At 48.6% G+C, this 13,935-nt stretch overlaps 1 protein-coding gene and 1 long non-coding RNA gene across 24 annotated transcripts in view; both read right to left on the reverse strand.

Moving 5' to 3' along the window:
* Positions 1–7,621: 7,621 nt before the first annotated feature.
* LOC140611859 (uncharacterized) lies at positions 7,622–11,647 on the reverse strand. 2 transcript variants are annotated; one of them, XR_012013109.1, is made up of 2 exons: positions 11,403–11,647; positions 7,622–8,891 (listed from the first exon to the last, which is right to left on the reverse strand). It is a non-coding gene; the product is annotated as an uncharacterized lncRNA (long non-coding RNA). The 2 variants fall into 2 exon arrangements; XR_012013108.1 differs by lacking the exon at positions 11,403–11,647 and adding an exon at positions 10,791–10,934.
* Positions 11,648–11,811: 164 nt separating this feature from the next.
* Positions 11,812–13,935, reverse strand: part of LOC140611858 (transmembrane protein 177-like) — a 123,295-nt gene continuing 121,171 nt past the window's right edge. For all 22 annotated transcript variants that reach the window (XM_072788898.1, XM_072788892.1, XM_072788894.1 and 19 more), the window contains one exon: positions 11,812–13,081. In XM_072788898.1, the coding sequence (XP_072644999.1) occupies positions 12,124–13,081 (958 nt within the window). In that variant the 3' untranslated portion in view covers positions 11,812–12,123. The remainder of the gene's footprint in view (positions 13,082–13,935) is intronic.

Consider the following 13,935-nt stretch of genomic DNA (forward strand, 5'->3'; position numbering starts at 1 on the left):
ATTTGCTTTGAAATCTTTGATTCTCAGAAGTTTTACTAAAATTCTAAAGGAAAAAAACCCATTTTCATCAGCTCTCTAGATGTCTTAATATCAGTTCATAAAACAGAGCGTGTTGACAGCATGGTGGCCTAAATGCTGCAAATTTGCAGCCATTACCACTTCAAAGAGGGTTGAGTGAGGGATTATTTTTCCATGTCCAAATAGTTCCTGCTTTTTTTTTTTTTTAAGATTTTATTTATTTATTCCTGAGAGACACACACACACAGAGAGAGAGAGGTAGAGACACAGGCAGAGGGAGAAGCAGGCTCCATGCAGGGAGCCCAACGTGGGATTCGATCCCGGTCCCCAGGATCACGCCCTGGGCTGAAGGTGGCACTAAACTGCTGAGTCACCTGGGCTGCCCTAGTTCCTGCTTCTGTAAAAACTTCATTTTTAGATTAATCTCTGAGGGATGAGCTATCATAATTCAAGTTAACTGTTCTTTGTTCTATCAATTGTCCACTGTTCACTGTCAGGCAATAGTAGTAGAGGCATTCAAGATGCAGCAAACTTGTACTATTTTCTAAGAGAAATTGGAGGCATTTTCTTTTTTTTTCTTTTTCATTTTCTTCTTTATTATTGTACTTTTGATTAAGCAGTTTGATGATATAAAAGTTTATGTTCCCTATAAATCTAGTCAGAAATCATTTTTCATTATGTTGGTTAAGTTAAATAGCCTCTGGCAGGGTAGAGTACTGGATACAAAGTAAGCTAAAGACTACAATAAAATGCTAGCTGTTAAAAGAAAACTAGTTTATGCACTAAACATTTTGTGCCTTGGTATAACATTAACATGACATGTCTCTAAAATGCCAAAAAAAACACAAAAAACAAAAAACCCAGCGTTGAATCACATCATATTTTCCATTATGTCAGATTGCTAATTGTGCTCTACGAAGTTTGATTGAATCTGCGTCCACACTTACTGTCACAGGTGACAGTTTGTCATTGTTAGAGATTTCAGTAATTAAAACAGGAAACAGAAGCTTAAGTTTGTTTTTTCGTTTTTCTTTTTAGTAGGCTCCATCCAGCGTGGGGCTTGAACTCCCAGCCCTGAGGTTAAGACCTGGGCTGACATCAGGAGTCAGATGCTTAACTCACTGAGCCACCTAGGCGCCCGAAGTTATTTTTCTGTATAAAAATTATGTTCCTTGGAACCACATTGTGATTGTTTTTGTGCTCTTATGCACTGGATGTCTGAACCTGAGTGCAGTTCAGGGGACCCTTTCTAATTACAGGAAGGCACTTCTTTCCTCAATGCTGTGATCTGACCCGTGACACGTCTGTACTACACACTGGCCAATGAGTCAGTTGCAAACCAATTGAATGTACGAATCTTAGGCTAGTGGTGAAATCTTTTCAGAATAGTCCCCACGATTTGAAAGTTTGTTTTGAAATTTTCGAGCATCGAGTGTCAATCAGGACTGAAGATGAAACATCAATGAATGTTGAATCCTCATGCTTTATGTGTACTCCCTTTTCAGATTTTTCAAAGTCTCTGCTATTTTTACCATACTGTCGCATTTAAATTGCCTACACACTAACTTGGCACAATTAAAATAAGATGGTGCTACACATATGAAAAGATGAGTGGGCACCAAGTGGTCCTCATGCCTTCACTGCACCGATTTCACCATTACTTGTCAGTCTCCTCCGCAGGACTGCAAGCTCCCCAGGACCTCACAGCGCACCTGACCAGGAGCCAGCTGGTTAGTTCCGGTCCTCTGAGAAGTAGACACAGGGGACACCTGGGTGGCTCAGTGGTTGGGGGCCTGCCTTCAGCTTGGGCGTGATCCTGGGGTCCCAGGATCGAGTCCCACATTGGGCTCCCTGCAAGGAGCCTGCTTCTCCCTCTGCCTGTGTCTCTGCCTCTCTCTCCCTCTCTGTATTATTGTGTAAATAAATAGAATCTTTAAAAAAAATTAAAAAATTAAAAAAAAGAAAAAATAAATGAATAAAATCTTTAAAAAAAATAAAGAAATAGACATGGAGATGACAAGTACTGGGGGAAACGCCTCCGAAGGGCAAAGGGCTTGGGAATAGGAGGTGGGGAGAGGCTTCGGACCACTTCGCAGGTCGAACACCTGGAAAGGAGTGGGGCATGCAGGAGGATCGGGTAGGCAGGGTCTCAGGCTTCAGAGCAGCTCTGAGAAAAAACCTGCTGGGCTCCTGGGGGGCCCCGGAGCCACAGCCACCCAGTGGAGGAGTCCCCCAGTTCACTGGAATGGGCCTTAGGCCTGCCACCAGGCCAGCCACTGGCTGAAAGCAGCCCGTGAGAGGCCCAGCTCAGTGAGAACGTGGTGGGGGATCTGGAGAAACGACAGCTGTGGCCGTCAGTCAATTCCGGTCCCCGCAGATCCGAGCGGCACATTTTCATGCCGGCCACAGCCACTGACAGAAGGTTGGCCACACCCCAAGGATACGGAGCCAAAAGCAGCGATGCCAGGATCTGTCACCTTGATGCCGGGAGAGGGGGTGGGCCCACGGCCCCTCGGAGTGAGGCTTCATACATATGCAGGAATAATAGAGCAGGGGGCCTTTACGTACACCCAATGCATAGTCATTCAAAGCTCCACCATCACAGATTTACTTTCAAGCTTGTGATTTCTTTCTCTTTTTAAATATTGTATTTATTTATTTGAGAGAGAAAGAGAGAGAGAGAGAGAGAACAAGCAGGAGGAGTGGCAGGCAGAGGGAGAGGGAGAAGCCGGCTTCCTGCTGAGCAGGGAGCCAAATGTGGGGCTCGATCCCAGGACCTTGGCCAATATCATGACCCGAGCCAAAGGCAGCCACTTAGGCACCCCTCAAATTTGTGAAGTTCCTTCCAGGTCTTACCATGGCTACATTATTGCAATTGTCATACAAGTAGTACTTCACCATTTTCTAAAGATTTGATATTTATAACTAATGTTTCTACCTTTCTGTCAGAATCTTAATAATTCTACTTTTTGGTGACCAAACAATATTCCACAGAGGGACATACCACATTTCCTAAGTCATGGCTGTTCAACATTTCCTGTTTTGATTTTTTTTTTTAAATTACCATAGCAAATGCTCTTCTGTACATCTTTGGACATATACTATTTGGTTTCCATTGGGTTATAGCTCCAACATAAGTTTCTAGGTTTCAAGTTACTGGCTCAAAAGATAAAGCTTTGCGATTCTATTAAGTTTTGCCCAATTGCTTTCTTTTTTTTTTTTTTAAGATTTTCTTTATTTATTCATGAAGATACACACACACACAAAGAGAGAGAGAGAGGCAGAGACCCAGGCAGAGGGAGAAGCAGGCTCCATGCAGGGAGCCTAATGTGGGACTCGATCCCAGGTCTCCAGGATCACACCCTGGGCTGTAGGCTGTGCTAAACCACTGAGCCACCAGGGCTGCCCACCCAATTGCTTTCTAAACACATTATATCCATTACTTATCTGTTGCTATACAAAAAAATTACTGTAAAACTAAGTGATTAGTGCAGCTCACTGCTTTATCGTCTTACTGCTTCTTTTTTTTTTTTAAGATTTTATTTATTTATTCATAAGAGACACACAGAAAGAGAGGCAGAGACAGAGGCAGAGGAAGAAGCAGGCTCCATGCAGGGAGCCTGGCGTGGGACTCGATCCCGGGACTCCAGGATCATGCTCTGGGCCAAAGGCAGGCACTCAACCGCTGAGCCACCCAGGTTTCCCAAGTCTTGCTGCTTCTGTGGGTCATGGATCCAAGCACAGCTTAGCTGTGTCCTCCACTTAAGGGTCTGTCACAGGTTACAATGAAGGTGTTGGCCGAGGTTGGGGTCTCTTCTAAAAGCTTGACTAGGGATGGATTATCTTCCAAGCTCACTCAGTTGTTGTCAGGATTCAGTTCCTTGTGGGCAATTGGACTGGGGGCCTCAGTTGTTAGCTGGCTGTTGGTTGGAGGCTGCCCTTAGTTCCTTGCTATGTGGGCCTCTCCAATATGGCCACTTGCTTTATCAAAGCATGCATCTAAGAAGACAATAGAGTCTACTAGCAAGACAGTCATCACAGAAGTGATAACCCTTGCTGTATTCTATTGTTTTGAACCCCGAGGGCAAGGGAAGAGGATGACAGCTCTTGCAAGGCCAAGTGCTCCCGAAGTGGGGACCGTTGGGGGCCATCTTGGAGGCTGTCTACTACTACAAATGTTACTAAGAGCATATGCTTGTACCAATTTTCCCACAGACACTCTAGCACTGAATGTTCTAGTATTTTAAAATTACCAGTAGGGAAGGTGTAAAGGACTATCTCCCATTTTAATGCTCTCTTCTCTGGCCTGGTATCTACCCCAAGGGTCCCTCTGCTCTCAGATGCTGCCAAGTAATTTCCCAAGAATTGTCAGCCAGTAGCAACTAAGACAGCTGAGGAACTGCCCTAATTGGGACATGAAAAGCTGTAAATGCAGATGCGTAGTAGGCAGCGAGTCCCTGGGGAGGGTTCCGGTATCAAGGAATTGCTGGTATTTGGGCAGCAACTCCAAGGTCTGAATACCCTGGTCAGTACCTGTTCTACTTAAAAGCACAGAAAGTTAGGAGACCAATCTTCTTTTAAATCTTACTATATAGAGGTGCCTGGTGGCTCAGTAGGTTGGGTGTCCAAATCTTAAATTTGGCTGGATCTTATCTCAGCTTTGAGCGATCTCTTGGATTGGGCCCACCTGGGCTCTGCACTCAGCAAAGTCTGCTTGTCCCACTCTCTCTACCTCTGCTGTTTCCCCACCCATACTCTCTCTCTCTTAAATAAATGAATAAATAAATAAAACATTTATTTCAACAAAAGCTTACTATATAGGCTGGGCTCCAGCTTCCCATCAGCAGAGGACAAGGTGGTATGGACAGCAGCCCAGCATCCTGTGCCCTGTCCACCTGCCTGCCATGGCCCGATGAGCAGCCTCCATGCAAGTCATCAGGTGTGAAGCAGTTGGAGATGGAGCTGTACTTAAAACCTGCCTACTGGGACGCCTGGGTGGCTTAGCGATTGAACGCCTGCCTTTGGCCCAGGGCATGATCCTGGGGACCTGGGATTGAGTCCCGCAACAGGCTCCTGTGTGGAGCCTGCTTCTCCCTCGGCCTGTGTCTCTGCCTCTCTCTCTCTGTCTCCCACGAATAAATAAATAAAATCTTAAAAAAAAAAAAAAAAAGAAACGCTGCCTACTGATCAGTTACAAAACCAAAGCATTTCCTGGGGAATATATCCCCACTGTCTTTGACAACTACTTTGTCAGTGTGATGGTAGATGGAAAACTGGTGAATGTGGGCTTATGGGATACAGCTGGACAAGAAGATTATGTCAGATTAAGTCCCTTATCCAATCCATAAACAGATGTATTCTTTTTTTTTCTATTTTTTATTTTTTATTTTTTTTTTTAATTTTTATTTATTTATGATAGTCACAGAGAGAGAGCGAGAGAGGCAGAGACATAGGCAGAGGGAGAAGCAGGCTCCAGGCACCGGGAGCCTGACGTGGGATTCGATCCCGGGTCTCCAGGATGGCGCCCTGGGCCAAAGGCAGGCGCCAAACCGCTGCGCCACCTAAGGATCCCAACAGATGTATTCTTAATTTGCTTTTCTCTTGTGAGTTCCGCATCATTTGAAAATGTTGGAGCATAATGGTATGCTAAAGTGTGACACCACTGTCTCAACACCTGCATCATCTTAGTTGGGACTAAACTTGATCTCAGAGATGACAAAGACATGATTGAGAAACTGAAGAAGAAGCTGACTCCCGGGCAGCCCCAGTGGCTCAGTGGTTTAGTGCTGCCTTCAGCCCAGGGAGTGATCCTGGAGACCCGGGATCAAGTCCCACATCGGGCTCCCTGCAGACCCGGGATCAAGTCCCACATCGGGCTCCCTGCATGGAGCCTTCTTCTCCCTCTGCCTGTGTCTCTGCCTCTCTCTCTCCATGTCTCTCATGAATAAATAAAATCTTAAAAAAGAAAAAAAAAAAAAAAAAAAAAGAAGAAGCTGACTCCCATCAGCTACCTTCAGGGTTTGGCCATGACTAAGGAGATTGGTGCTGTAAAATACTTGGCACGAGTGCCTGGCTCTCATGCAGCGAGGCCTCCATACAGTGTTTGATGAAGCTATTTGAATGGTTCTCTACTCCACTCCTGTCAAGAAGAGGAAGTGCCTGTCCTTGGAAATGTCTGAGCTCCTCTACTGCCCTGTTTCCTTCAGAGCCTTTGTGTGTTTTGCTCAAAAATGGCAGTGGCTTTGCACTCATTGCCAAGTTTTTGTTACAGATTTTGTTACTTTTCCCATAAAACCATTTTGAGCCAATCAGTAATTTTTACATTTTTTAAAAAAGATTTATTTGAGAGAGAGAGAGTGCATGCATGAGAGAGAGCATGAGCAAGGGGGAGGGGCAGAGAGAGAAGCTGACTCCCCACTGAGCAGGGAGCCCAAGGCTTGGGACTGGATCCCAGGACCCGAAGATCCAGACCTGAGCTAGAAGCAGATGCTTAACCGACTGAGCCTTCTAGTTAGCTATCTTAAAGCCTTCTTTTTCAACAGCCCCTATTCTTGTTCAGATTAAGAGTTGCCAAAATATCTTGTGAACTAAGTTGCATTGTGCTGAGAAAAACTATTCAAGATCTTTGTCTTTTCTTTAAGAAGAGATTGTAGGGGCAGCCCCAGTGGCTCAGCTGTTTGAACGCCGCCTTCAGCCCAGGGAGATCCTGGAGACCCGGGATCGAGTCCCACATCGGGCTCCCTGCATGGAGCCTGCTTCTCCCTCTACCTGTGTCTCTGCCTCTCTCTGTGTCTCTCATGAAAAAAAAAAAAAAAAAAAAAGAAATACCTGGATGGCTCAGTTGAATTGCACCTCCAACACTTGGTTTCAGCTCAGGTCATGATCTCAGGATCATGAGATGCAGCCTTAAATTGGGCTCCATGCTCAGTGGGGAGTCTGCTCTTTGTTCTCTGCCCACCCCCTTAACCCCCCACAGCCGAGCTCTCTCTCAAATAAATCTTTAAAAAAAAAAAAAGTGCCTGGGTGGCTCTGTCAGTTGAGCATCCAACTCTTAGCTTGGCTCCCGTCATGAGCTCAGGGTCAACTGATTGAGCTCTGAGTTGGCTTCCCTGCTGCTAATGTTTCTCCCTCTCCATCTACCCCTCCCTGCCTTGTACTCTCTCTCTCAAATATATATATATAATTTTTTAAAAGGACTTCAGCGCCTCAAGCTGGAAATGGAGACCCTTCCTAGCTACTTTCTGATAGGTAAGCAGCACAGCCTTCATGAAATGCTGCCCTCTAATGCACCTGTAATTTATCGGCCTGTGTCCATTTCCCTAAGACTGTACTGTAGGTCAGAATGTAATGAGTAGAATGCCTCAACTCTTTGGATCAATCTTTTTTGATTTTGTAGTGCGGCTTTTAAAAAAAGTTAGTGCATTCACCTTTCCTGAGATTTTGAGCAGACCTCTTATTCAATGTCCCTCTGATGGAGTATCTGCTCTAGCTGCGGGTGTATGGGAGTGTGTGTGCAGCATGGGACGTGATCAAACAATGAGGACAGTATTTTGACAAAATATGGAGGTTAAGTTACAGTACATTGTAATGTCATAATTAAAAAAATTTTTTAAAAAGATTTTATTTATTTATTTGACAGACAGAGCATGGGTAAGAGGAGTGGCAGACAGAGGGAGAGGGAGAAGCAGGCTCCCCTCTGAGCAGGGAGCCTGATGCGGGGCTTGAACCCAAGATCCTGGGATCATGACCTGAGCAGAAGGCAGGCACTCAACCAACCGAGCCACCCTGGTGCCCCCATAATTAAAATTGAGTAAAAGTGTCACAGGTAAATTTTTAAAAGGTTAATTTCTGTCAAATACAGTAAATGATAAAGGTCATTATCACCAAAAATAAAATAAAACTTACTATATACTCTTGTTGGGCTTCACATTTTGCAGACTTTATTTTCCTTTCGTTATCAAAACAATGCTGTAAGCTACATGTTAATATCTCCATTTAATAGAGAACTTGGGGGCAGCCCCGGGGGCTCAGCGGTTTAGTGCCGCCTTCAGTCCAGGGCATGATCCTGGAGACCCGGGATCAAATCCCACGTGGGGCTCCCTGTGTGGAGCCTGCTTCTCCCTCTGCCTGTGTCTCTCCCTCTCTGTCTCTCATGAATAAATAAATAAAATCTTTAAAAAAAAAAAAAAACAACTTGAGGACAGAGATGTGAAATCACTTGGTCAAGGCCCCTCTGCTAAAGTGGTAGGACAGCATTTGAACTCACAGCTGGCTGCCCAGTCTGTTCTGCTTCCTAAGGTAAGCTGTCCCCAGCTGGGCCCTCCCAGGGCTCTGTAACACTTGACCCTTCCACCCCATTCCCACCAAATCTGATACATTGGGTGTCTCTTTCCTTTTCAGTTAGCTGAAAGGGTCTCCTCTGGAAGTTCTAGAAAGGTCTCCTTGGTGACCATTTTTCCTGATGAGAGGTGAGGCCGGAAAGTCACCTTTAACCAGCAAGGGAGAAAGGCTGTAGAGGCCACAGTACAAATTTCCATGATAAAAACCCTCAGGATAGGGACACCTGGGTGGCTCAGTGGTTGAGCGTCTGCCTTTGGTTCAGGCCCTGATCCCGGGTCCGGGATGAAGTCCCACATCGGGCTCCCTGCATGGAGCCTGCTTCTCCCTCCGCCTATCTCTCAGGAATAAATACATAAAATCTTAAAAAAAAAACCAAAAAAACAAAAAAACCCTTAGGATAAACAGGACAATGTAAATCAAAGCTTTGTAAGGGGATCAGGAACCAGGGTGCTGGCTTCAAATCCTTGTTCTGTCACTTTCAGAGCTTCATGGTTTGGGGCCCATTTCTTCACATTTCTGTGCAACTTCCTTGCCTGTAAAATTGAAATAACATTACCAGCTACCCGTTCCAATTTGGGGATAAATGAAAAAAGGTTTTAGGAATCTAGCATATGTCTGGTGCATAATAAAGGCCCTATGGACACTGCTGTAGGGATGTAGTTAGTGGGCAGGAGGCCTTACTGGGTAGGGTCTCCACTTGTGTTTCAGCCCCAGCTTGTGATACACACTCGCCTGGGGATGGGGGTTCCACACATATGCGCCAACTACAGGCAAGGGCTGCCTGGGGTGCAGCACTGTGGATACTGGATGGGGCCTGCTAGGTTCGGGAATGGGCAGAGCCAGGGATGGCATGATGACTCTGAGACTCCCTTTCCTGTATTGCAGCTGTGTCTGCGCATGTGCATGCATGGGGTGGGGGTGGGGGTGGGCATCTGAACCTGTTGATGCAGCCCTCTATCAGCCTATTTTGGAGTTGTCTGTAAGATTGTTCTGGGATGTTGGGTACCTTTGCATAATCACACTCAGAGAACTAGAGTCACGTCTGGGGGTGGGGGGGAACGACTTAGTACAACGTTCTCCTGGGACTCAGCGCAAGGTGCTGACTCCCGGGGCACACCACAGACATCTGAGAAGATGCAGTGCAGCACGTATAGGGGAACTGCCTGCCACCTGGCCCATCTATGAAGCCATGGAGCAGGTTTTTGAATCTTTCTGGGATCAACCCCCGAATCTGCGTGTGGGGGTGCCACCAAAGATCATAAAACTTGAGGGAGTCCCCTTTCTCCTCCTTGGGGGCCCTGGTGGCCTAAGTGGTAATCTGTGCCCTACAGGATCCTGATTTCCCCTATCAGAACAGCAATCCCAGATCCCACCCGGGCCCTGCCCTTGGAAAGTCCCAAGTTGGGAAGACAGGACCAGGTCCCATAGGATTCAGATGGCCTCACCATGTGTGCAGCCAGCCTGACCATAATGGCTCAAGATCTAGGGAGCCAGGCCTGCCTGCCATAGCTTTAGGGCCTTGTTCATTTATTCAAAAGTGATATGAAAGCCTCCGTTCAGAGTGGCAAACAAGACAGACACACCCCTGCCCTTTCATTTCAGCAGAGGAGTGCTAAGCACTAACTGCAGGCTAACTTATTTACAGTTAGCACAAAAGGCTGGGGAGAGATACAAGCTGTGAAGTGGTGTGAACGGGGAAGGTTCCAGAAGTCAGGCTGCTGGGTTCTCCTGCAGGAGGAGCTCTAGGTCCCTAAGACAGGGCAAGCCAGGAGAGAGCACCCTAGACTGAAGCAGTGTGTGGGGATGGTGGTGGTGATGGGGGGACAGCAGCAAAGGAACCAAGGTGCTCCTGAGGTTACATCCATACAGTCCGGGGTCGGGGTGGGACACCAGGGCAGTTGCAGAGGCCATTCGGCCCAGGCTCAGAGATGTGGCTCTAGCCAGAAAACAAGTGGGTGCCCTCAGAGGGTTTAGAGGACAGAACCCAGTCAGACCCGTTCTTCCAAGAGCTGGGGAGGGCAAGGACTGAGCTGAGGGTTGCCAGGGCATGGTGGAAGTGCAGAATGCAGCAGGGAGGAAGGGGAGGGGCAGCTCACAGGGTGGGGGCCCTGGGCTGAGGTTTGGGGTGGGGCCACTTGAAGAGTGTGTGTGGAGACTGGGAGCAGCTCTTGAGTAGTTTGAGGATCACTCCCCTTACCACTGCGGCTCCCTTTCCTAATCTTTTGGGCAGGCCAGCCTGATGCCACTGTCCTGCTCCCACAGGACTGAGTAGTTTGGGCGGGGAGTGGTAAGTAGGTGAAGCTCACCAAACCCAAACCCCAAACTACACTTCTCCAGCCAAGATCAGACAGCAACACATGGTGGTGGCAGCTGGGGGGACAACCTGGGAGGCCCCCCTGAGCTGGTACTTCCCACAGTGGAGACTTGCTCACCTGCTCACTAACTCCTGCAACCACCTACGCGTTCATCAGGCATCCTGGGACCTGAGATGGGGTGTCTGCCCAGGCCTGACCTGGGAACCACAGGCTAGTCAAGTCGAGCCAGAGCATGACCTCTAGCCACTGCGAAGACCCAGCAGGAAGAAAGACCTGCCACCCACCCTGCCCACGCCCCATTCAGTCTCTTGCAGGAACCGTCTGCCGCCGCTGGTCCTGGCTTTGTGGACCTGGGTGTGGCCTCATCACTGTGCCCTGAAGTACACTGGCGCCAGGCCTGAATTCTTCCATTCTTCCATGGAAAACATAATCAACAATAAATATACATGAATGGCCAAGTGAGCCTGGCTTGCTGGCCACAACTGTCCTCACCTTTCCTGGGAAGGGGTCTCCTGTCCAAGGATCAAAAGTGGGGTCTGCTCTACCTGCCACCAGAAAGCTTGAGGGAAACAAACAGGGCAAGGGTGCAGCATTCCGCTGGGCCCCGGGCATGACACTAGGCCCAGTCCACCTCGCCCACCTCCATCCTGCTTCTTCCCTGCCCCGAGAACCAAAGCTCCCCCTACTTCTTCCCCTCTTCCCCAGTGCCTCTTCTCTCCAGGCACTGACCATGCTCTGGATTACATCAGCAGGCTCCTTCCCTGCAGGGCCTTGGTTTTGCAAATAGATTGTTCCTTCTATCTTTGGCCAGAGCTCCTGCCAAGTCTCCCACGCCACAAGTCTCATCAGGGTCCAGTAACACTTTCTCTCTCCTTCCGGCCCCAGGGCTCTGAGCATGCCATCTGCACTGGATACACCACCCTTGAAGCACCCCCTCAACTCCCATCTCCCAACCTCTTAGGGCCACACTAGCTTCTCACCTGGGCCCTTAAAGCTTTTCCTGCCAGTGCAAGTTGAGATTAGACCACCAGGTGAACTACAGTGGTTCTTCAGTGTAGGAAAAGTGTCCACATCCTGTAAGCACCTCCAGTGGTGAGATGTGGCCTGATTCCCCCAGCCTGCTGGTATTCAAAGACCATGGAGGAATATCCCATTTATTTAACAGCACGTCCTCTTGGCCAGGCCCTTTTGTTCATAGCTCACGCAACCCCCAAATCCTGCCAGGTAATTTAAGCATCCCCATTTTACACCTGAGGAAACCAAGGCTCAGCTTTAAAAGGGACTTGCTCAAGGTCACTGGGACGATGGGCTGGGGTAAAATCTAGGCTGTTTAATTTCAAAGTCTATGATTCACTGACATGTGGCCATGGGTCCAGAGGCACCGAGAGCCCCCAGAGTCAACATCAGGGTGGTGCTTGCAGGAGCTGCATCTGTCCTTGTGATGAGTCCCTCAGGAGTGGCCTGGGTTGAGTGTTGCCCTCCACATCTGCAGCACAGAATCCCGGCGGGTTGTGTAGGGTAAATGTTTGATGCGAAACCAGTGTCTGGGAACGATGTTCCCACTGGGCGTATACAGCTGCTCTCCACGCTTGCCCAAGAGACTGCGCAGGGCTATGTTGCCCGACAAAATCTTCTCATAGAACTCCACTCCACCCTGGGCATAGGCTGCAGACAGTGCAGCTGTGCGGCGGTCGAGCCAGGCTTCCAGCGCATGAGTGAGAGAGTCCGTGGAGAAGGCATAGGCCACAAAGCCCGCCACTGCTGCTGCCAGGTTGAAGGCAGCCCGTAAATTCATGGGGCCTCCATAGAGCCCCAGTGCATGCTTGGCACCCACGCCCAGCGCCCAGGTGCCTGCCAGGCAAGCTGGGGCCAACAGGGCCTGTAGGGCGGCTGTACTGCTCTCCAGGTATACCACTTCCTTGGCCAAGGCAAACTTCTGGGCGTCGCGGGACAGGGTCAGGGCATCTCTCAGCCGGGTGCCTGCTGGGCTCTGCCAGTTGACTCTTTGCCCGTGTACAACTACTGGGTGATCACTGTCGATCAATGTGCCACCCAGGAAGGTGGCTGGGATGCCCACTATCGCCCCAGCAGGGAGTCGCGGGAAGCCAGCACTCACAGGCTGGAAGGTGAATGAGGTGAAAGCCTCATAGCTATGGCCCGAGGGGATACCCACGTCCTGGAGCACCTCTTGGAAGAGGCTCTGCAGCTCTGGGGAGAGCGGAGCTGGCTGGCCCTGAGGCCAGTACTGGTACAGCCACCGGATCACAGGATCTGGGAAGAGGTGGTATGAGATCTGGGCCCCGAACAGGCCGGCACAGGAACCCACCAACAGGCCTGCTCTGTGTCTCTGCACGAATGCTGCGGCCCGCCACAGGGGACCTGCCATGAGTGCGGCCACCGATGTGAACCTGGGTCAAGAAAAAGAGAAGACAGCCAATAGTTCCCTGGGTCGGCCTGCACACTGAACATATCCGAAGATCACATTCTTTTTAGTGGGGGCAATACAGCAAGGTGGTTAAGAACATGAGCTCTAGGGATGCCTGGGTGGCTCAGCGGTTGGGCGTCTGCCTTTGGCTCAGGTCATGATCCTGGAGACCCGGGATTGGGTCCCGCATCGGGCTCCCTGCATGGAGCCTGCTTCTCCCTCTGTCTGTCTCTGCCTCTCTCTCTCTGTGTCTCTCATGTATAAATAAAATCTTAAAAAAAAAGAACATGAGCTCTAGAGCCAGAGTTCAAATCTAACCTCCATCTCTGTGCCTCACCTTCTCCATCTGCCCAACAGGCTTCCGACAATGGCATCATGAGAGTGGCTGTGAGGAGTATACGACTGAACACACATAAAGTAACTAGTGTGGCACAGCAGCACACACCCCTTGTGATGATGCTGTGATTATTCCCATGGCTAGGCACAGCACGAAGTACCCAACTGCCTCACTCCGCTATTCATCCCATAGAGAAGCCCCCTATGATTGCTAATTTATAGGTGAAACCTAAGTTCAACTTACTGATTACTTCCTATATGCTAAACACAATTCTGAGAGCTTTATATATACTGTCTAATGACTGAATCCTCACAACTCCATAACCTAATTACTACTATTGCCCCTATTTTAAAGCCCTGGAAACCGAGGCACGGATAAGCTAAGCAAGTTGGAAACCCCAAAATCGCAAAGTGACAGTGCTGCAGGCTGAGTCGTGTCCCCTTCAAATTCATATGCTGAAGCCTTAACTCTCCGTCTCTCACAATGTAACTGTATTTAGA

This window comes from Canis lupus, chromosome 20, assembly GCF_048164855.1.
Source record: "Canis lupus baileyi chromosome 20, mCanLup2.hap1, whole genome shotgun sequence".
NCBI lineage: Eukaryota > Metazoa > Chordata > Mammalia > Carnivora > Canidae > Canis > Canis lupus.